A 24,509-nucleotide genomic window follows, 5' to 3' on the forward strand; every position below is an offset into this window, starting at 1 on the left:
GAAGATAGAAACAAAAATAACCCTAAATGTTTTTTGTTCATTTGTTTGTTTTAAAATTGTTTTGGAGAAGGAGAATAATTTATATTCAAAACTTGGGATGGCATTGATTTGAAGATAAGGACAAGGCTTGGGGATGAAGGGAGACTGAATTCAGAAGACACAGTAGCTCTAGAGAGCATGGTCTAGAATACTCTGTAATATTCATCTTGTTTCTCTTTTATACTTTTATAAAACTTATTCTTTAAAGACAATCTGTAAATAGAGCTGGGCGTTGGTGGCGCACTCCTTTAGTCCCAGCACTCGGGAGGCAGAGTCAGGCAGATCTCTATGAGTTCAAAGGCAGCCTGGTCTACAGAGCGAGTTCCAAGATAGGCTCCAAAGCAATAGAGAGAAACCCTGTCTCAGAAAAAAAAAATGTGTAAATAAATTAAAAACATCACACACCAAAATTGATCAGGCACAAAATCCATTCAACTTAGATCTGGCACTGAAATGGGAAGCCTCACATTAGAGTTTACATTTTCAGTAGCAATATGTTGTTATGCACTTGTCCACCACCCAAACCAAGAGTCCTCTTTCAAAACTTGTATCATTTCCACTTCCCTGTCATCCTTCCAGCCCCTCCCCGGTCTCCCCAAACCCAGGTCCTCTCAAATTCATGGTCTCAGTTTCTTTGTTATTCTCTCTCTCTATCTATCTATCTATCTATCTATCTATCTCTCTCTCTCTCCACACACACATGCACACACACACACCACACATATTTTGCCTCATACAGAAATAGAACCCGGTGAGTCCATAACTGACCACTTGGTACCTGGGGGAAATTATTTCCCCCACCCTTAGCATTCCCAGCTTCCTGTGGCTCTCTGACTATGTATGGGAGGTCTCTGTAGTTCCCACCTCTAGGTTAGCATGCCTATTGGAGCTTGACTTCTTCAGGTTTTGGGTTGGGCAACCATGTTGTTGAGCTATGGTGAATGAAAAAACGTTCTGTCATTTCTAGGAGATATAATCTCACCGCAGATTTCCTGGTTCTTTGGCCCTTAAAAAAAAAAATCTTTCTGCCCCGTCTTCTGTGATGTCTCCTGAACTTTAGCAGTAGGAGTTGAGTTTTAGAGAGCTCCAGTACGAGTGTGCACTCCATGACCAATTGTGGTTTTTTGTTTTGTTTTGCCTTTTGGCCAATGATAGCTTTCTGTAATGGTGTTCATCTGTTAAAAAGAGAAGCTGCTCCAATGAGTGATAGAAGCTACACTTATCTGGTGATAAAGATAAGTAAATGAAGAAAAGAAATAAACAAATAAAGGATATGAAGGTTTATTGCCAATAAAAGGGAGACGCAGGGACATCTGGCAGAAGTCAGAGTGGACATGACCAGTTTAAGCCAGGGCAGGGAGGGGAGGGGAGATGGGATAACCAGACCAAGAGGCCAGGAAGGTAAAGGGTAGTTGAAAAGGCAAGAAGTTTAGGGTAGGAAGCAAAATGTGTCATTCAGGAGGGCCCTGTAACAGAGACGGAGGGATGCTCGGAAAAACACAACAGCCAGGGCGTACTCTGATAGGTTAGATCAACACCTCAGCCTTCTCTCTGGGCTCTGATACCTGACATCAAGGATTCAGAGTAAGTATGTAGATTTCAGCTAGGAATTACGTTTGTTTAGTAGAGTGATGGCAGTAGTAGGTAGATAGGTTCTCCCTTACTAGTCCCAGGTAGTTGGCTAGGTTTTTTTGTACCAAGCATCATTTCCCTCCTTTCTAGCATGCCTTAATGAATTAGATAGCTGCTGGTTATTGTCAAGAGGTGAGTGCCACTATTATACCCTTAGGGATATCTTGTCACGCTGGTCCTTGCTATGAAAACTGTACATTTTTAACCTCTACTTTCAGGATCTCACCTTGGTGACATGGGTGCTGTCTCTTGAAGACCACAGACTCTAGCTTTTAGGGATGTCTGGTAGCAGCCACTGTGAGTTCAGGGCTGTAACAGAAGTGCTATGAAAATCAGCCAGTAAACACTGGCCATGATTCTCGATATGTGCATCCCAACACCACAGCAGTGACTCTCCATAGCTTGGAGTAATGAGTTGTCTTTTCATTCCAGAACACTTTTGGGCTGGATTTTGAATGAACTTTGAAAGAATTCTAGTATTCCTAGTATACCTGGTCTTCATTCAAACCTGACCCATGACAGCTGAATTTGGGTAATATATATTTGCTATAATCATCATTGTCAGAATCATTAATTCCACTAAATACCCTTTGCTTTTCCTGGGAGCCAGAGGTCTGTAACTTCCATGTAAATTCCGTGACTTATTTTTAAAAGGTATAAATTAATTCATACAATAAATAACTTACTAAAAATCACAGATCCCAGAATAGGTATGGGCACTTGAGTAATTACAGCCATTTTCTTTCATAAAGAACAGAATTTCTAACTGAAGATCAGCAAGCCATGTGATCTGAGCCGTGTCTGTTTTTCCCATAGCTGCCTCAGGTTGGTCCCAAGTCAGCTGTACCCTCCATGTCCTCTTAAGATCAATGGCTAAACAGGTTGACAGAGACACTGCAGGCAGCCTCTGTGAACACAAATTAGCCTGCAATGTGATACAGTAAAACAGATTTTATACTGTGTGTCTAGAGGCCAGGATCCTCGTAGACCTAGCTTTGCCAGGCAAGAGTGACCTTAGGCAAGTCATAGACTCTTTGGGTCCATAAAAAGAATCTAGAGGGACTAAGCTTGCTCTAAAATTACCACTCCACTAGGTAAGCCAGAATGTCTTTGACTCATATGTCCTAGCCCATTAGATCACAGTGTTTGCCCTGGGAAAAATCATTTCATTTCCGTTATGAGCTGTACTAATAAATCTCTTACCTCTAAACCATCCAATCTCAGCCAGCAAGAAGGAGAGGGGTGGCTAACTCCTTGAAAGGGTGTTAAAAAAAAAATGCCGTCCATGAGCAACTGTAACACAGATTAAGAGGTCCTTCTGCATATGAGTTTCATTGTAACACTGTGTTTGGGGGTGGGCAGGGGAGAGGCACTGCACAACAGAGGATTCTGTTTTTGCTGGCATCAGGGCAGGACTATGCTTTAAACAAAAACATGCACTTCCTAATTCTGAGTCACATCCCACAGCTCCAAGGAGCCATGGTGGCCTCGGGTACTGGGAAGTCAACCTTGGGAAGCTGTAACATGCATCTGTTTGTTTTCCCATCCCTCTGGTTAATGCTGTCCTTTTTTTAGAGTCTTCAAATCAGAAGAGAGTGTTAACGGTCTGTTTAATTTTCTCAGACAGGAGATTAGCCAAAAATTAACCTAGCAGCAATGATAAAAACTCAACTGTGTCATTATGCAATTTTTGCCTTTCATAGATCATAAACACCCCAATTGAGGATAATTTACTGTCCCTGGGAAACCTAAAGCTATCAAATGATGCTTTTGAGCAAGGTGTAAAAACCTAGTTTATGGGCAGTTTTCTTCCACAGCAGAGCCCCCACCTTATTATTTATTTAGTGTGTGGTGTTTATTATTTAGTATTTAAGTTATCATTATTTAGTGTATGTGCCCTTGATGTGGAAGCCAGAATTTGATACTAAGTATTCTCTCCTATTGCTTATCACCTTAATTTTTTGAGATTGAACAAGAGCTTACCACAGTTCATCTAGCTGGCTTGCCAGCAAGCCCCAGAGTTCCTTCAGTTTCTGTCTCCTTGGTGTTAGCAGTACAGGCATGCACCACCACAGCCATCTTCATGTGTCTGCTGAGGAACAAACTTGGGTCCTTCTGTTTGCAAGGTGAGCACCTTGCTACCTGAACCATCTCCAGCCCTGTCACTGTTCATACCAAGCACAGCAGAAATACACCCTGGCTCTTAGACTGAGGTTTGAAAATGCCTCACAGTACCCATAGGCACACAGGTGAGATCCGGAGCCAACCATGAGTGTGTTGCAGAAAAATTGTGATAAAGCAGATATTTGACTAAATGTTTAACAAGCAGAAAACTTCATTGTACCCATGTTTAATGTTGACTTTCCTCCTGAGTTGTCCCCAAAAGCCTAGAGAGGGGTTGTTGGTGATATCCTCTAGTGATCAGAACCATTGGTGAGTGTTAGGCTTTTAGCAGAAGTCATACTACTGTGCTAACTGTTGGGATTTTCTAGAGAGGAAATAGGTGTCAAGGTGTAACCCGTGAGCAAAGAATGACTTTAAAGGCTTCTAACAACGAGAACATGGTAAGACGGAGAAATCCAGAGCTGATACCTCATAACCTTTTTCAGCAATCATTGACTACTTTCTGCTCTAGAGCAATTTCTTACTGAGGCCAAAAACACTATGTGTGCAGGTACAGTTTCTGCATTTGCAATACTAAAACCAGAAGTATTTCAGTTTGGGATTTTTTTAAATTGGGGTTCTTGTTGGCCAGCCTGTGGTGGCACACTCCTTTAATCCCAGCAATTTGGGGGGTAGAGACAGGCAGATCTCGATGAGTTTGAGGCTGACCTGGTCTACAAAGCAAATTTCAGGACAGCCAGGGCTGTTACACACAGAAACCCTGTCTCAAAAAACCAAAACAAACAAGTAAATAAATAAATGGGGTTATTGCATGGATATAATGAGATATATTTGGGATGTGACCCCAATAATCATGAGATCTACATAATGTGGCACACACATCTGACACACCTAGACTAATGGTGATCTTGTACATGTTTTATTGTACCTGTACTTGGACCACAGCCCATTGCAGAGGTCAGGTGTGCCATGTGAGATCCTGTTGTTTCTCAGAAAGATGTGGATTTGAGGTTTGTAGCTTGATTCCAGAAGTAAATAAGCTATGATGGTGGTGGTTTGTTTGGAGTCTCATGGATCTGTGAGAACACACACAAATATGCACACATGTCAAAGTTAATTTGGCTTTTACTACAGTTTTTCATGTGTTCCTGGTGAGCTCTCCCAAGTCCTCAAATAGTTCAGCCTTCCTCTTTCACAGGACAGCATCATTTGTGAGCTTACTGGCAATTTATTTGTATATTCCCTTCGATCATCTTGTAGCAGTGTGGATCTTTGATCTCTTTGTGCCTGTCATGTGGCTGGGATTTGGTGGTGACTGGTAACCTACCTGGACATTGTGTATCAGCAGAATCCCGTGCTGCACCGTCCTTTGTAACTTCCTCTCATTTGTCTTCATGGTGACATTTGCATCTCATCTTTGAGGAACAATCTCTTTCTGTACTTTGCCTGTCTTCTGAATGAGCAGATGTTTGTCCTTTACATATGCCTGTCACATTGTGGGTATTCGATGCATAGAATGACGACTGACCGTATAGTTAAAATACTGTACTCAAAATACCTATTAATAGAAAGTAGTGTTTGTGAGAGCAGAGATCTAAATTGTCTTGGAAATAACTAGATGCCCTGTGCTTGGAAGGCTCTCTGACAACCTGGCATAGTAGAGGTGTTCAGTTGCTATTTAAAAGAGAATAGTGGGCTGGAGAGATGGCTCAGAGCACTAATGGCTCTTCCAGAGGTCCTGAGTTCAATTCCCAGCAACCACATGGTGACCCTTAACTATCTATAATGAGATCTGGTGCCCCCTTCTGGCATCTAGACAGAACACTGTATACATGATAAATAAATAAAATCTTTTAAAAAATAAATAAAAGAATATCACGTGCACACACACACACACACACACACACACAAACACAAACACACACACACACACACAAAAGCAAAGGAATAGTCGGTCAAAAAATTTAATGAGCATGATACCACCTGGAAACTGTGTGAACCCTTGACCTATAAACAAGATCTCAGGCCACCATGATCTTTAGCTAGCCCAGTGTCCTTGCCTGATACGCATGCAGCATTTGACCTGTGGTCCATCCACTTGTAAAGGTTCTCAGTATTCTAACAGAGATACCAATACTTGTCATTCAAAATCAGTCTTTGTTTTAAATGGGGAAAGGCACACAACACAGGTAGGTATACCCTGGCTCAGTAAGGAGTAGGCTGCTGGAAAAATGACTCTTTTTCCTCCCGGAAAAGAACTGACAAAGTAAAAACAAACTGAAACCAACACAGTGAATGACATCACCTTCCTTCACAAAGGCTGCCTCTAAAGTGGTCTGCTGCCAACCCTGTCTCCCCTTTTGAGACTTTCTACTCTAAATGCAAGATCACTTTTCAGTGCTCTCGGATTCTTAATTCATACCCAGACAATGAAAGCTTGGATGGTATAAGAAAATTATCATTTTTAATCATCTTTACACATTAAAGCAAATTGTCTCTAAACTTCCTCCAAACAGTGCTGAATGGATGAGAGGCACTCTAACTGCCATCTGCACATGATAGCGGCTCTGCAAGGCACAGTTATAAAAGGGTCAGGGCCAACAGCCCAAATATTGCCACATTATAGCATTTTGAGTAGCTCCGATTATTTTTTTTTTTAATTGTTGGAAACAGGTGCTGGATGTTGCACAGTCATTTCTTTGACTGTGCTCAGTTTCCAAAGGTAATAAAGTGAGCAAAAAAACGCCTTTCACCTTCAAGTTAATGAGATAGGCAGTAACTTGTTTTCTGTCAGGTTATATAGTGTTCTGTCTTTAGATTAATAGCAACACAGGCTCTGCATGCCATTGATAATAATAACATTTTGGCAACCAAAATGTTTATCAGTCAGTGGGTCAATAGCCCCAGCTACATGGGAGGCTGAGGCAGGAAAGTCACAAGTCCAAAGGCAAGTTTGGGCAACTTAGTGAGACTTGTTACAAAGGACAAAGTAAAAAGTAGGTTGGAGACATGATTCAGTGGTAGAATGCCTGTCTAGTGTGCATGGAGATATAGGTCCAAACCCAAGTACCTCAAAAAATAAGTTTTACAGACTTAATAGTAAAGAATCCAGAATTTTCATTAATATCCCAGAGTAAATGAAAGAGAGAAGTTGTTCCTTGCTTTAGCCGCATTCCAGACTCTTAAGTGAATTTTCACTCCACATAGCTCAGGCCACCTAAGCAGAATGCTGAGAAGTTGCTGTATCTGTGGATTTAATTCCTGATTGCCTGACTGTCCGTCTGTCTGACTGACTGTCGTGTGAACTGAAGAACTCTGCATCAGGTTGATCCTCATAGTGGGTTCCTAGGAGAAAAGAGAATGTGAGCCAGGCAAAAACTGTAGAAAACAATCAAGCTAAATATGCATTTCAGTAGCTTAGTTTTAGAAACATAAGTATCTATTAATATAATAAATTGTTACTATAGTTAATATGGTAATATTTTACCATAACAATAAAGTAACTAATGTATTATTTAATAGTATAGCATGCATAAGTGTGTGTTTTAATATTTTGGTAAATAAAATATTCCACTCGTTGCATAGTAATATAGTTCAGCATAGGCCACAGAGTTAATATGTGTGTATGTAATATATATATATATGTATGTACATATATATATATATCAACACATGCATGTTTTATTCTCTCCTTTCAAGAACAGTGTTTTCCTATGATTTCACATGGAAATGCTTTGAAAATAATAACTCTATAGGAAAAATAATAGCAATGTCTGGTATAAATTCAATCCCAGAAAGTACAGTGAAAGCTACCATTTGCTGATTGTCAGAGCAACACTATAAGGTTGGATGGTCACACTGTAAGCAATTCATACAAGAAGAGACAAGGGCCTTGTGGTGATATGTTGTTTATGATTTATTAAAGCCTCGGGAGATCAAAATAGCAAAACAGGCACACTAGTTAGCTATAAGAGTTAGGTGGGGGTGGTACACACCTTTAACCCCAGGATTTAGGATTAAGAGGTAGCAGGATCTCTGTTAGTTCAAGGCCACACTGACTACAGGTAATTGATCCAGTCCTAAAAAACAGCTCACACACAGGTGATCTCAGCACCTGGGATCCCATGCCTGTAATCACAGCACGAGGGAGGCGGAGACAGGCGTGATGTGGCTGGGTGGAGAAAAGAATATAAGGAGGAGGAGACAGGAATTAAGAGCCTTTTGCTTCTGAGGATTGGAGGAGACAGGCTTGCCATTTCAGCTGGGGGTAGAGGTAATATCTACTGGCTTGGCTGCTTTGCTTCTCTGATCTTCAGCTTGAAGCTTGGACACCAATATCTGTCTATGGGTTGTGCTACAAGGTGTAGTGGTATCTTGTGTTCATCCCGAGTCTTAGGAAAACTGGGAATAACTGGGAATCCCTCTATCCGGCCTACCGACTCTGCAGTGCTACCACAATCAAGGAATGGAATGGCACCTTCCCACTGTCCTGGTTCCCAGGGTTCTCCTGAGGGTCTGTGTTGTGGCTCCTGTAGGTACATCAGGATTGGTGACAAAGAATGCGAATTTAACAAGAACTTCCGTCTCATCCTACACACCAAACTGGCAAACCCCCACTACAAGCCAGAGCTACAAGCCCAGACGACCCTCCTCGATTTCACAGTCACAGAAGATGGCCTCGAAGCCCAGCTCCTGGCAGAGGTGGTCAGTGTGGAAAGGCCAGATTTGGAGAGGCTAAAGGTAAACAGTCCTGCGTCGTCCCCCAGAACTTACGAATCACTCCCTCCGCACAGATCGCAATGCCAGGCGCTTTCACTCGAAGAGGGATTCTGTAACTAAGGAAAGTATAGACACATGTGAAAAGTTAATGTGAAATTCCTAATGCCAAGCGGCTTCAGCTGTCTTCTTTATGCAACCCTTGTGGCATTTTCTTGATTGGAAATGGATCCTAATGGAAGAGGATTCAGCCCACAAAAACTCTATTGGAAAAAACCTGGTGTTTTTCCTTTGCCAGTGGGTATCCATTAAAGACAGCACCTTGGTTAGGTGCTATACCCACTTTCCTCTCCCAGTCCTGGGATCCTGGCTGGCTGTTCAGGCCTTATGCATGCCACCATGCTCTCTGAGTTCATATGTGTGTCTGCCTGCATGCTGCCACCATGCTCTCTGAGTTCATATGTGTGTGTCTGCCTGCATGCTGCCACCATGCTCTCTGAGTTCATATGTGTGTGTCTGCCTGCATGCTGCCATGCTCTCTGAGTTCGTATGTGTGTCAGTCCTGCTGTGTCTGGAGGAGACTGTTTCCCTAGAGTCCTCCATCATCTCTAGCTATTATGATTACTGCTTCCTCTTCCACATAGCTCCTTGAACGTCCTGATGAAGATCCTCCATTTGAGACAGAATGCTCCAAAGGTTCTCACTCTCTGCACGTTGTCCATTTGGGGGTCACGTCTGCGTTAGTTTCTGTCTACTTTAAGAAGCAGCCTCTCTAGCGATGGCTGAACAAGAAGACACTGATCCCTGAGGGTTTTGTATTTTTTGTTTTGTTTTCTATTTGTCACCCTAAAGTTTTCAATTCCAGTTTTATTTCCGTTCAGATTTTGTGTATGGATTCTATTTCTCTGTTAAATTCTACTTCTGTGCCTTGTATTGCTTCCATTATTTCATCCAACCGTTTGTGTTTTCACAGACTTCACCCTGTAAGGTCCTTGACCGTATTCATAACCCCTGTTTTGAAGTCCTTGTCTTGTACTCGAGCTATTACTGACTTTCTCGGGGCCTTACTGTAATGAAGTTACTGGGTTCTGGTGCAAGCGTATTTGTCTTGGTTATTTGTGTTTGTGGTTTTATGCTGGGATCCAGGCATCTGGAGTGATGATACTTGAGGTGTTTCTTGGCGTTGATGTCTGGCCTTGCTTCTGTTGGGTGTGTGTTCCCTTCTTTGGTTGATGCTGTTCTCTCTGGGTCCTAGGTAAGTGTTGTGGCTGTGGGGGTCCCCTGGTCGAGCGTGCTTCTGAGTCCCAGCCTACTATGGCCACTGGTGTCCCTCGAAGGAAGTGTTTGGGTCTACTGGCAGCAGACACAAAGCCACACATAACTGAGTCCTCAGCCTTTTCAAACTGTTTCTGTGTGAGACTGGAAATCCTAAAGCCCTCGGGTTTTTCTCATTGCCCTTCTGGGTTAACATAGCTCTGGTAAGGTTTTAACGAGAAGGCTCTGGGCATAGGCCCTATCTAAAATGATTACAGTTCCCTTGAGTTTGCTCCTGCCCAAGGCAATTGTGGCTTACTCTTTAGTCTTTCTTGTGAGCATGTGGCCTAATGCCCAGAGGAGGGAAAGCATCAATTCGGAAGGCACCCTAGGTGCCCATGAAGTTTTTGACTCTCCTGCAGTGGCCAGTTATGGTTTAAGCATTCTGATAGTGATTCTCTGTAATCACCTGTATTTTTTTTTTTTTCCTGGTGACAGTTGTCCCAGGACCTCTGTTTGTGGTGAAAGACGGTTGGACAGCCTTTTCATAACTATAAGCTCTTTCTCACAATAGGTCTCCAAGCTGTTTAAACAGCAGAGCATGAGCTGGAAATTGATATTATTTTCCTGAACAGGCTCTTCCTAGAGGTTCTTGATGCTAAATAAGCATCCACCCTCTAAACCTTGGATTCTAACCGAATGTTACCTGAATTTCATAAAAGAATTTTTCACAGCTGTGATCAGTGTAGTTTTACCATTGCTCTTCAGTCATACTCGTACTGACCCCTGTGACTCCTGTGATTATGGGAACTGTCTAGAGCAAAGCAGACATTAACCACTGTTCCAAACATTTCCCATTAGCTGGAACTGACAAAGCACCAAAACGACTTTAAGATAGAGCTGACACAGCTTGAGAACGACCTTCTCCTGCGCCTGTCTGCTGCAGAGGGGAGCTTCCTGGATGACACGGAGCTGGTAGAGAGCCTGGAGACCACCAAGGCCACCGCAGCAGAGATAGAGCGCAAGGTAAGGGCAGCAGGTTCAGTGCTCTGCTGGAATGGAACTGGTCACAGCTGTCACCACAAAAACATAGCTCCCAAAGGCAGTAAGAGGCAGTTTATTCTGGAGCCAAATAGGAGGGACCATTGCCTGGGAATACAGGTTCAGGTTATGCCAAATACAATAACCTAGTGTGGTAACAGGCTCATGATGTTGTTTTTATAGTAACACAGAAAAAGAAAATTATAAATTGAGTCACTTACAATATACTGGTAGAAGCATTAGGCAGATGGGTTATCACAAAACAGGAATAATTCTACTATAGGCCTCAGAGGCTATCTAGTGACATTTTGACTTCTGGAGTTGGTAGAAGCTAGTGGCTTGCTAAGAATCATTTTAAAAGTTTTTTGATAGCCACAAGAATATTGGGTCAGACAAGGGTGTGTGGGCCATGAATTGCTTTCAAGGGTCTAAAAATAACAAGATAAGTTGGCTTTCGTCTGCAATGTTTTAACTCTCTCTAGCCAGGAAGTCCTATCATTGGGCCTTGTAGAATCTTATACATGAGTGTGAATCCGGTCACCACCGGCCTCTGGGAATTTCAGTCAATACAACTGAATTAGGTTTGGGAATTCCTCTGAGATGACATGAGTAGGTTTTTCTTGCCGGTCTGGTCCCAGCCCCAAATAACACACAGAGACGCTGTATTAGATACAAAGCTGTTGGCCTGTTACTAGTGTTTCTTATTGGCTATCTGTCTTAAATATTAACCCATTTCTATTAATCTAAGTGTTTCCACGTGGTCTTGGCTTGCTGGAGAGAGGGTTCAGCCCTCTGCTCTCTCAATCCTACATGTTGAATCTCCTCCTACCTCTCCCGGACTCCTCCTTGTCTCCTAGTCCCGCCTATCTTGCTTTCCTATTGGTCAACAGTGCTTTATTCATTAACCAATAAGAAACATATTTACAGAATGACCTCTCCCATCAAAGACAGATTTGCTTGTGTTGTTGTTGGGTGGTTTTGCGTGTCAACTTGTCACAAGCTGAGAGTCATCAGAGAGGAAAGAGCCTTATCTGAGGGAATGCCTCCTTGAGATCCAGCTGTAAGGCATTTTCTCAGTGAGGGCCCAGCCCATGGTGGGTGGTGCCATCTCTGGGCTGTTGGTCCTGGGATCTATAAGAAGGTGGAGTAAACAAGCCATGGGAAAAGCAAGCCAGTGAGCAGCTTCCCTCCATGACCTCTGTAACAGTTTCTGTTTCCCCGATCCTCCTGTTTGAGTTCCTGTCCTGACTTCCTTCAGCGATGAACAGCAGTGCTGAAGTGTAAGCCTAACAAACCCTTTCCTCCCCAACTTGTTTTTTTGGTCATGGTATTTTGTCACAGCAGTAGAAACCCTAACTAAGACATTATATAACCTAGAGCATTTAACAAACAGCCCTCAACACTTAGACCACCTGTATAGGATTAGGAATGGGAATAGCTTCGATTTGTACTTCAAGTTCCACACAGATGTAATCATCCAAACTGTTTTTCCTGTGTGGCCAGTATTGGAGCCTTCTGGCTTTTGTAGTATAAGCTAGAGAGAGGAAGTACAAAGCTCGGCTTCAGCAAATAGTTAGTCATCACAGGGTGTTGTGTTTTCTTAGAGAAATCTTGGGGGCTGAATCTGTGTTTACAGGCATGAGGTGGCAGGAAGCCGAGGAGGGAATGGTCTCCTGTGGGTCTCGGCGCATCATTTACCCTGGGAAAATGACATTTTTCAAAAGATGACAAACCGCTTCTCTTGAACAGCCTCCTGGTAATAGAGCAGCCTCCTGGTAATAGAGCAGCTTGGATCACAATGGGCCGTGTGTGTTGTGTGCCCTTTGGACTTCCTCAAGTAGCCACTGACTGTTAACATGGTGTAATTTGGAAAGATGTAGACTGTTGTTTGCTTTGTGGAATATCCTCATTCCTAAGTAATCCACTAATTACCCAGCCGGGGCTGTGTTGCCATACATCCAATGTATGTGCCTTAAATTGAGCAAAAGAAATTGAATCCCAAATTACTCCATCCTTTAAAGTAAGTGGTTTCTAGGTGGCTCCTAAGATAGTAAAGATTAGGGCAATTAAGTAAATTAAGTCTGAGCTTCTAGGTTAACTTCTAATTGTCTTTTAAAATGTTGCTTCCTGTCTTAATACATCACCGTGAAGCCTCTCTGCTCTCTGTACTTCATGTCCTTTCCATTCTCAGACTTTATGAATCAAGACCATAGACGTGTTTAGGGGGAAACATTCTATCACTTAACACTGCAGGGCCAGCATGTGTTCTTAGAGAAAAAAGAAATAGGTTCTTGTTTGTTTTTGGAAATGGGCATTTTTTGACCCTTCAATAAAAAATGAATACATTAGTTGATATGTGAGATATACATATTGTGTGTGTGTGTGTGTGTGTGTATCTTTGAAACTAAAGTTCTCTGTGGGTCTCAATGCATCATTTACCCTGTGAAAATGACTCATAAAAAGTGCCCAGAGGGGCTAACAAGTAAGAAAAGTAAGAATAAATGGGAATGATTGAGTATGTGGAGATCTGGTGCTGTTGGAATTTAACGGCTGAGAGAGCCCTCCTGTAGAGACTGTTCAGGAAGTGTGGCTATGGCATGTGCTATTGACCTTGGCTGACCTTGGCTGCGTTCGCAGACCTTTCACCTAATAAAATCATTGGCTCTGGATTGATCCAGCAAACTTTTAAGGGCCATCCCTGAGAGGTGGTACAGCTAAGATTTTAAGGCCTGAACGAGAGACAGGAGACAGAAAGGTGACATTACTCAGCAGCAGAGTCTGTAGACATGAAACAATGAAGGTTATTTCGATCTATAGGAACAACTAGAGCAATATCCCTTCTCACCAGAATGCAGTTCATGAGGAAAGGCTATCAAAAACTAGGAATTTAAGAATGGCTTTGTTATTTATTTTTTGGGTGTGCGTACGTGTGCGTGCACATGCGTGCTTGACATACACTCATAAATTGGGCTCCCATGTAACACACTGCATGGAGGACAGAGAACAACCCTCCCACATGGGATCCCAGCTCTGACACAGGCCCAGGACTCATGTGGTGAGCACATTTCATTCATCAAACCTCAAGTCCATAGATGCCTGGCATGTTGTAGATTTCACTGGTAATTCTTCCTTTGCTTGCTTTGTTTTTCTGAGTAGGGTTCTCTGTGGTGATATCTTTCTTGCACAAAGAAAGCCAATCTGGGGGTCGGAGAATGGAGCTCGCCACTAGCTAACCATAGGGGCCTAGCACATCTGACAGACATTTCTGTGAACCAGGATAACCTGAAGGACTGGACTGCCTTGTCTTGTCAAGGTTTGCAGTCACTCCTTTTGGTGTCCTGTTTGTCCAGTTTGGACAGCACACTGCCAGCAGTCGAGGCAAGGGGACTTCCTTGCCCAGTGTCTTAACCTTTATCACAAAGAACTCAAACTCCATGTGGCATTTCTTCAATGCCCATCATCTTCTCTGACGTAGATTGGTGCTACCAGGAGCAGACATGTCTCATTGTCATAAAAAAGAACCTATGTTATTAAAGCATGTTAGATGCCATATTCTGTAGGTCTCTGAAGTGTTTGATGATGACCCGTCCTTCTAAAATATATGTTTGACCTTGTAAGCATACCCGATGTGACTACAAGTTCGGTTGTTATAGCTGACTAATTACTAAACTATATTTCCTTATCATTCTATATGGTTAATAATAACTTTGAAGGTCTAGAAATTTGTACTACGCCATTAAATGAGCTATACAGACACAATACCTTGAGTATTAGAAACGTACAACAGTTTTCACTCACCACCGCAGGCTGTTCTTGAACACTCCATAGTATTGCAGACCAGACTCAAATTTAACAGCCACTCTCCTGGCTCAGCTTCCCAAATCCTGGGATTACAAACATGATCACAACATCATCAGGGCCAACTAGTGATAGCCGTTCATTTCAGATATTCCTAAGCATCCCTCTTTGCTGGAATTTGTTCAGAAGACTCTTAGGATAAGTGACTGCTGTCATTTGATCCCACCGCAGGTGATAGAAACCAGGGAAAACGAAGGAACAATCAACAAGACCAGGGAGTGCTACAGGCCAGTAGCAGCAAGAGCCTCTCTTCTGTACTTCGTTATTAACGACCTCAGGAAGATCAACCCCATCTATCAGTTCTCTTTGAAGGTAATGGCTGAAGAGGTGAAGGAAAATCCACGATCTGGGGAAGGCTTACCTTTTTTTTCTCCCTGGAAATTAGGGATTTATCCCTAAGCAGTCCTGGTCCATAGGGAGAAAGAACCAGGCAGGCCTTTTCAAGCCACCATTGCACATATCTGGAATCCTAAAACACCCCAAGAAAATACGTACGTTTTCTCCTCATCAAAATAGGTAACGTTTTCAGATAGCCCAGAAGTTCACGTTTTGTGACTATAAGAGCGAGAATTTCAGCTTGTGCCTGTTTGACCCCAAAAGCCGGGTTCTGTCTGCCCTGCCACTCTGCCCTTGGGAAGGTTCCTGTAACTCTTGCTCTCAGTTTTGAAACGAATACTTAATAAGATCCATTTTCTTGCAAGAGGCTTGTCATTGAGTGCACAGGCTGTTTGTGTTGTGTTTGTAGTAAAAACATTAGAGGTAGGCAAAGGGCGCATGGGACATTGAAAAAGTAAAGAACCCAATGGGGAGGTTACCAGGGGAGCTGGACATGAGGAAGAAGAGGAGAAAGAGAATCCACTAAAATACACTTTGTCCAAAATGGCATAAGGCAATACCACCACATCTGCTCGTCATAAAGTTGTTTAAATAAGAAAAGCCACCATACAGCCATGTGCAAGCATCAGTTAGCTTTACTTGAGTGGATTTTATGTAAAAAAATAAAATTCTGATTTGCATTTTTATTTCTCTATAACATTTGAAATTACATGTCAGTAATTACAGTGGTCCATACTTTAGACACTAGGTTAATTTCAAACTTTCAAGTAACTGACAACCTGAGTTGGATCCCATGACCCACTCAGAAGAAGGGCAGAAAGAACTCCACCAGTAGTCCTCCTCTGACTGGGGGTGGACATATACATGTCTTTAAGGAACACACAGGCCAATAAAAAGATGCCTATAGTGATAAATAGGAGAGATTTAACTTTTTTCAGGGGCACAGGCAAAGCCATCCGGAGGAAGGGGTGTTTTAGCCTGTGCTTCAAGGAAAGGGAGAATTTGACTACCTAAAAGAATTGGGTAAATAGAGCTATGTGAATCGTGAAAGGGCTGGGGATCCTAGGTAGGAGGAAGTATCGAGGAGGGCTCCTTGGACTTGATCCTGTAGAGCTTTGCAGGCTATTAAGGAATCTAGATTATATTCTCTGTACAAGAATCCATTGGAAGGCCTCAAGCAGATGGCTGGAATGATGGTGAAAGACTCAGAAGTGAACAGATACTGGGTATGATTTGAATCTGTACCCCAGGCTCTTGGAGATGGGCTGTCAATGAATTGAGTATGACTAGCATGCCTCCTACTAATGTGTAACTGGCATGCAGAAGCCTTGACACGCATAGTGTGCCCAGATTTTACAACAGCAGCTCTGTGTGAGGAGAATGAAGAAACTAACCCAGCAATCCTAGATTAACAAATGCCCAGCTAGACAAAGGTATTACAAGGAAAATACAGAGTGGTCCTTGTGAACATTGACACCCACAAAAATAGAATCCAGTCTTATCACAATATTTAAGGTTTACAGTCTTTAAGAGAGACTATTCGGAAAATGAAGGGATACACTATGGGCTGGGAAAAATCAAAATTCATAATACATGTGTCTAACAAAGAATTTGCCGCTGTGTATGAAGAACGTAGTCAGGCTGGATAGACACAGGGAGAGAAAGACATACACCTGTGTTATGAGAAAAAATGTTCAGCCGTGATCACAGGAATGCCGAATCAAAGCAGACTGAGATCTTAACGCATTCCCTATAGGAACTGCTAAGATCTCTGCAATGATAAGGCATCTCAATGTCCTCACATTGCCGGGGAAATGAATGTCCGTAAGTCATTTTGGAGGACAGTTTGGTGACTCCCCTATTAAGTACAGGGTACAGTTTTAAGATGGCACCACATTTTTTTCCAGGTATGGGCCTAAGAGAAACATAAACACGAATATTCACACAAAAGTTGATCACAACGTTCATAGACCTTTGTTAAAATTTGTAAACAATCCAAAGAGATTGCTCAGAGTGTAAAGGAATAAACTACAGGTGTGTGTGTTCGTGTATCATCAAAATGTTGTGTCAGAAGAGAGACGCTGAAGAGTGCATGCCATGTAAACCGTGTTTGTGTGAGACTAGAGAAAAGGCTAGATTAATCTACAGTGACAGAGGTGGGTCTGGAACTCGCAACCGGATGGTGGGTGGGAGTGGAATCTTAAGGAAGCACTTAGGACTGTTCTTGTGATGGTGAAAGTACAAGGGTTCTAGGGCTGGGGAAACAGCGTAGTCAGTAAAATGCTGAGGGCCTGAGTTCAATCCCCAGCACCCATGTCAGGCATCGGGCATGGTGGGAGGAAGCGGAGGTAGAAACAGGTTCATGCACGCACGCGCACACACACACACACACACACACACACACACACACACACACACGCACGCACGCACGCACGCACGCACGCACGCACGCACGGGCTGGCTAATTTAATAACACCTGAGCTTGACCTTTTGGTTCCAAACACGTGAGTGAACACACGTGCACACACACTGAAATTAGTAATAACAAGGCTGAGGACGCACACGTGCACACCGAAGTTAGTACTAATAACAGAGGGCTGAGGATATAGCTCAGTAGTAGAGCAGAGCACTTGCTGAGCATATGCGAGGCTGGTGTTTGTCTTGTGCGCCTGACATCATCTTTTACTTCCTTTCATATATGCTACAAACTAAACCATCCTGTGCTCTCCTGCTTAAAGTACACCCGTGTAGAGAGACAGATGTGTACAAACTCCTCCATCCTCGTGGTGAATAGACATGAAATAAAATAGTAAATACTAAGAGCAATTTCAAAACAAGCAGCAATCATATAAGACATCCCAAAAAGCAATGGGTGGAATTGCAGAGTAGGTAATATGATAAAAAATAAATGTGCTAAGGACTTAGATATTTCACTAACAGAGAAAGAGATGAAATGACCAACAGCCATATGCAGAGTGTTCGACATCACTGGTTAGGAAGATGCCAGTCAGACAAGAGCAAGACTCCTCTTCATAGCAGGAATAGTGAGTTAGGTCAGCCGTAGAGACCATCCGAATGCCTGTCAGTGAACGAAGGGGTTACCAGCATGGCCTGGGCATGCAGTGGAACACCAGTCAGCCTTCAGAAGAAATGAAATCCTGAAGTGTGCTATGACCTGGTAGAACCTGGAAGCCATTAGTTATCCGGAGGGAAATAAACAGTCAGGAGGTTGACCAGTGTGACTCCACTCAACGTGAGATACTGGAGTAGTCAAAGCAAATGAAAAGCAAAGTAGAGTGGTGGTTGTCAAGGGCAGGGAGGTGGAAGAATGAATGTTTGGTAAATAGACTCCGTTTTGCAGGGTAAAAATGTTTTGAAGTTGGTGACAAACCTTAATACTACTATACATTTAAAATAGTTACCGTGGTAATTATTCTATAGGTATTTTTAAACCACAATTTGAAAGTAAATAAAACTGAAGAAAGTGTATGAGAAGAGAGAGGATGGTCTTGTTCTGTTGCTAGGAAGAATGTGCAAATGGATTTTGCAGAATCATTTTAGTAACAGTTGTGAACTATGCAAACTGACATACATGTACAATTCTAGCGCTTGAGAGGCAACAGGACTCACATGAGTTCCAGGCTGCTCTTGTTTATGAAGTGAGCTCCAGGCTAGCCGAGGTAAATAACAGAAGATCCTGTCCTGTCAAATGGGCATACGTGCATGAGCACGCACATGCACACACAAGCATCGTGACAGCGAACCTTGAATGACCAATGGCTTTATGGCACAAACTCAGTCTGTCTTAGCTGCTCATGTAAGCCTCATAGAAGTCCTACCTTGTCCCCCATCCCCGTAGATAAAGAGTAAGCTGCGGGGGCTGGAGAGATGGCTCAGAGGTTAAGAGCACCTGCTGCTCTTCCAGAGGCCCTGAGTTCAATTCCCAGCAACCACATGGTGGCTCACAACCATCTATAATGAGATCTGGTGCCCTCTTCTGGTGTGTGAGCATACATGCAGATAGAACACTGTATACATAATAAATAATCTTAAAAAGAAAAAAAGAGTAAACTGTGCCTTGTGTGTCTGAGGCCAGCTAGACATGCACGCATTACGTTACCCTCTCTAATTAACCCTTCAGGCCTTCAACACGCTGTTCCATAGAGCCATTGAGCAGGCTGACAAGGTGGAGGATACTCAGCGCCGCATCTGCACCCTGATAGAGAGCATTACCTATACTACCTTCCTCTACACCAGCCAAGCGCTGTTTGAGAAGGACAAGCTCACATTCCTGTCCCAGATGACTTTCCAGGTGAGGACATGAGTCACCTGACGTTCCCTGGGACCACAGGACCACGCCTTGGTTTGTTCTGCATTTTCCTCCTGACAAAGGGAACCAGAAATCACTTTTCAGAAACTTCTGCTGACAAGGAACTTGAGCATATCATGGCTTTTTGACTAGGATGTTTTGGTTTAGGTGACTGACAACCATTGCATTTTCTCTGGTTCTATACACAAACTCTCTGAGCGCCTACCAAAACAAAACAAAACAAAACAAAACAAAAAAACCAAATACGTTCTTTGAGGTCTAGCTTATGAATCCAGATCTGAGCTTCTCACAGCCCTCATGAGCTCTCATCCATGTTGTTGCTAATGACGAGTTCTACTTTAAGCTTTGTATAAGGTTAATGTCTTTCTAAACAAGTAAATTTCAAAAAATTACTAATACATGGCATCCCACAATGTAACCACGTATCAACACATCATGTTTTATTCCATTTTATTTCATATATATATACATATATACACACATCTATACATATACATACACATACATATATGTATATATACTTCATCAATTAAAAATACAATTTAAATTTTTTTCTCAATGAATAATTAATTAAAAGCTCCAGCCCAGCCTCATGCTCCTGTTTTTAGTGAGTCCAGCCTGTCATTTCTTCCCCTTTCATATAAATACCTTCAGAAGTCTCTGCTTAAGTAAAGGGGTCGATGATAAGTATGGAAATCTACAAGGATGCTATTAGGAGCTAGTCCAGTGGGGTAGGTGTGGAAGCTTATCTCTTACACATTGTTTATTGCTGTAAATGCTGGAACTGGAAAACTTGAACCCTCACACAAGTCTTTCCTAATCATTGCTGGTTTGTGTTTTGAGATCATATGCATAATCCAAGAGTATCTATTTCAAATCTAGAATGGACTCTGCTAGGATTGTCTGCACGCATGTCTGTTTGTTGGCGGCAGCTTCTTGTGTTGTGATTTTGATGAAAGCCAATTCATCTTTTGCACATGTGTATTCCGTCTAGATTTTGTTGAGAAGGAACGAGATCGATCCCCTGGAGTTGGACTTCCTGCTTCGGTTTGCAGTAGAACGCTCTTATGCAAGTCCTGTTGATTTTCTAACCCCTCAGTCATGGAGTGCTGTCAAGGTATGGGAGGAATTTGTTGTATTTTTTCCCCCAAAACAATATTTTTTAATATAGAAGAAAACAGTTCATAAAAAGATAATATGGAGGGGTCTGGAGAGATGGCTCAGTGGTTAAGAGCACTGGCTGCACTTCCAGAGGACCCAGGTTCAATTCCCAGCAACCATGTGGTAGTTCACGATTGTGTATAACTCCATTTCCAGGGTATCTGACACCTTCACACCAACGCACATAAAATAAAGTGAAATTATTTTAAAAAGATGATGTAGATATCACTTAAATTTTAGAAACATACTACACATCTTGTATCATTCAATTGACTATTTTCTTATCCAAAGATAAAGGAGCTTTTGGCCTATGTATGGGAGGAAAAGATATTTAGCAATTAATGTACAGTCTGTCATGACCTTTGATAAAAATCAAAGGATATAAAAAATCATTCTTTGATTTAGCTTAATCTAGTTTCTTTGTTCTGCTTCCCTTTTATTATAGTTTTCTGCCTTTTCTCAACAGACTTTGAAACCACAGTAGTGTAGTTTATACTTCTGTAAGGTGATTACGCTAGGGTTGGAGAGATGGTTCAGTTGATAAACCGCTCTCACATGATGCAGATGTGGTGGAGGCAGAGACAGGAGGGTCCCTGGAGCTTGCTGGTCAGCAGATACAGTAGAATTGGTAAGCTCCAGACTCAAGGAGAGACCCAGTCTCAAAAGAGGAGGTTGACTAGCAGGGTGGTAGTGGCACATGCCTTTATAATCCTAGCACCAAGGAGGCAGAGGCAGGTAGATAGCTCTGAGTTCAAGGCCAGCCTGATCTACAGAGTGACAGACCGGGCTATACAAAGAAACAATGTCTCGAATCCCTCCCCTAAGAATAATTATAGCACCAGTAATATCAGGAAGACTGCCAACATCTACCTCTGGTTTCTACATGAGCGTATAGATATGCATGCACATACATGCCTGTGCATATACTACATATATGTATATGTATATACCACCACACCACATTTATGTATATGCATATGCACAAATAATGAGCAAAAGTGAATTGATGTGATTACTTGTATTTCAACCCCCAGTCATCCTTTACTGTTTTTGTTTTGTTTTGTTTTGAGACTGGGTTTCTCTGTGTAACAGTCCTAGATGTCCTGGCACTTGGCTTTGTAGACCAGGCTGGCCTCGAACACAGAGATCTGTCTGGCCTGCCACCCAAGTGCTGGGATTCAAGTTGTGTACCACCATGACGCCCTTACTCTATTTTTCTGCCAGGAGATCTTAATGATGAGAGTTTATCATCTCCAAGGCCCTGAATAATGACCAGCACACACTTAAGTCTGTTCTAGCTTTTGTTCTAACAAGCAAATGTTTCCATACACTGAAAATAACATGTACTTCATTTTTATAGTGTATTTAGAGCCTTTTAGATTTTTTTGAAAATACTATGTATGTGTGTGTCTATGTATGGGCATCAATTCAGGTGTCCCGTGAGCCTAGAAAGGATAGCCGATCCCCTGGACCTTGGTTTACAGATGATTGTGGGGCCCCAGTGTGGATGCTGGGTATTGAACTCGGATATCCTGCTAAAGCAGTATGCTCTTAACCACTGAGCCGTCTGTCCAACCCTTGCACAATAGTTTTAGAAATTTGTATTTTCAATTCAATTATCACTTTAGAATTATGGATTCATGGGCTAAAGAGATGGCTCAGCTGTTATAAGCACATACTGCTCCTCCTGAGGACCTGAGTTCGATTCCCAGCACCCACTTCATGTGGCTTACAACTGCCTGTAACCCCAGCTCCAGGGGAATCTCAAACCTCTAGCTTTGTGTTCACTTGTGATGTGTACACTCCCCCATACACATAATTAAAGTAAATCTTAAAAAAATTATGGATTTGTAACATGTCATACCTCAGTGATTCAACGTAAAACAGACAGCACAAAGGGGTGGGTTATGAACACAATAAGTCAACCGGGAATAGGAAAGAAAAAAAAACAAACAAAAAAATTTTTCTAGCTGAAAAGGGAGGCAAATGGAAGGAGCCAACCAGCCAGAGCATTTAGCAAAGGACTGTGGTTACAGACAAACATACCCAATTAAGAAAGAGGTGGAGAGAAGTTGTGCTGCATCTGCCCTTGCCGTGGACACGGTCACACGGCCCATACCTGCCGACGCTTCCCACTGACCAGACTCAGAAGGCCAGAGGCCTGAAGGTGTCCCTGAGCCTCAGCTCTTAGTAGGACAGGAAGGCTTGTAGAAAATCTTCAGGGTACTGTGAGGGCTCGCCCGTAAATCTGTCTCGAGCTATGGCCCCTGCTCTCGGCATTCCTGCTTGTCCCTATGCTGCCTTGCTGCAGGCAGTTGCCCTCATGGAAGAATTCCGAGGCCTAGACCGAGATGTGGAAGGATCTGCCAAGCAGTGGAGGAAATGGGTAGAATCGGAGTGTCCAGAAAAAGAAAAGTTACCACAAGAATGGAAGAAGAAAAGTTTAATACAGAAGCTGATTGTTCTGAGAGCCATGAGACCCGACAGGATGACGTACGCCCTGAGGTGAGCAACGAATGGCCTTTTCGGCGACATGGAGGGAGGAGGAATTCTGCTAAGATTTCAGTTCTATAATCACCGTTACCGTTAAACATGGCTCAGCAACTGAACTGTGACTACCCTGTAAGCAGTCTCTGTACATCCTTCCAAACAGCTCGATTCAGGAGTGGGTTTGAGGTGTGAGGAAATGGCAATAATATTCATGGGGTATCCACAGGGTCAAGAGGTTGGGAGCTTGCAATGCCTATTTCCATCACTTTTATTAGCTGCGCGTTGGCTCTGGAGCTTTTGCGTGTCAAACAAAAGGTAAACCCTCTTCATGGAGCCAGCCACTCGTGGCCCTTTGACTCTACGGTCAGAACACTTTAAAGGCGGGAACCACAACCCACAGGGCAGTGCCAGAGGCATTTTTCTCTGCCCTCCTGAGAAATTACTTTACTTCTAAAGTAATACCCTGCTTAGTTCACACCATTCTTCTTTTAATTTGGATTCAGCAACCAAAGGGTTCTCAAGTTCATCCCCAGTGTGTGCTGGTTTTTCTTCCACAGTATCCATGTGTCTCACTCAGGGGTCCTTGCTTTGCTTTGTTTAGTTTGGACAATTTTCCCTTTGCAGAAGTCTCTGTGGAACCCTGCTTTCCAAGTTCAATCTGTTTAGCAGTACTTGCTTTCTGCTAGGTCTGATGCTGCTGGAAAATAATCCCTGCTTAATTGCACTTCCCTGTTAGAAACACCCTTAAAAAAAAAAAAAAAAAAAAACAAGAAGCATTTGTATATTCATGAGAAGCCCAGCAGGCTGGAAAATTGCACTGTGGCAAATCTAATGAACTGTTAATAAGTGATGGGGGAGGGGTCTGGTAGGAGGTTTGGGGGCTACAGAGCCATATGTGGACAGCTGATGGTACTCAGAAGGGGACCCAAAATGCGAAGCAGGCTTCCGATTTTCAGTGTTTCGGAGTCACAGGCAATTTCAGGGGTACGCTGCCTGCATAAATCTACTTGGATTCCTGTGGCTTTCCTAAAGACACCTCTTACAGGAGCCGCCTAGCTCACCCAAGCAGTGACACGAAATTTTCAAGTTGGAAATCAGTCATCCAAAATTTTGTTTTGTTTTCCAGGGAGGGGGTTGCTGTGTCTCCTTCTTTTGTGTTTGCATGTTCTTCTCTTAAACAGAAATTTTGTAGAGGAGAAGCTAGGTGCAAAGTATGTGGAGAGGACGAGGTTGGATCTGGGTAAAGCATGTGAAGAAAGCAGCCCCACCACCCCAATGTTCTTCATCCTGTCTCCAGGTGTTGACGCCCTGAAAGACCTAGAGATGCTCGGTGAGTAGCCAGGAGGCGCCGGCCTCCCCTCCCCTCCCTTCTCCTCCCCTCCCTCCCCCTTGTCTGCAGCCCCCTGCCCACCCTTTCTGTTCAGTTATCTTTTTTTTCTCTCTCTCTCATTTGTTGGAGATTGGGTGTGTGGAAAATGCACAACTAATAACACTGTAGTCTGGAGAAATACTCCAACAGAACATTCAT

The 24,509-nt window shown here is 42.8% G+C and overlaps 1 protein-coding gene across 1 annotated transcript in view; it reads left to right on the forward strand.

Annotated features, from left to right (window-relative positions):
* Positions 1-24,509, forward strand: part of Dnah11 (dynein axonemal heavy chain 11) — a 294,048-nt gene that overhangs the window by 236,431 nt on the left and 33,108 nt on the right. The window contains exons 66-72 of the mRNA XM_051177827.1: positions 8,331-8,535; positions 10,627-10,791; positions 14,836-14,976; positions 19,142-19,312; positions 20,325-20,447; positions 22,803-22,996; positions 24,163-24,311. Of these exons, the coding sequence (XP_051033784.1) occupies positions 8,331-8,535; positions 10,627-10,791; positions 14,836-14,976; positions 19,142-19,312; positions 20,325-20,447; positions 22,803-22,996; positions 24,163-24,311 (1,148 nt within the window). The remainder of the gene's footprint in view (positions 1-8,330; positions 8,536-10,626; positions 10,792-14,835; positions 14,977-19,141; positions 19,313-20,324; positions 20,448-22,802; positions 22,997-24,162; positions 24,312-24,509) is intronic.

This window comes from Phodopus roborovskii, unplaced genomic scaffold, assembly GCF_943737965.1.
Source record: "Phodopus roborovskii unplaced genomic scaffold, PHOROB, whole genome shotgun sequence".
In the NCBI taxonomy this organism is placed as follows: Eukaryota; Metazoa; Chordata; class Mammalia; order Rodentia; family Cricetidae; genus Phodopus; species Phodopus roborovskii.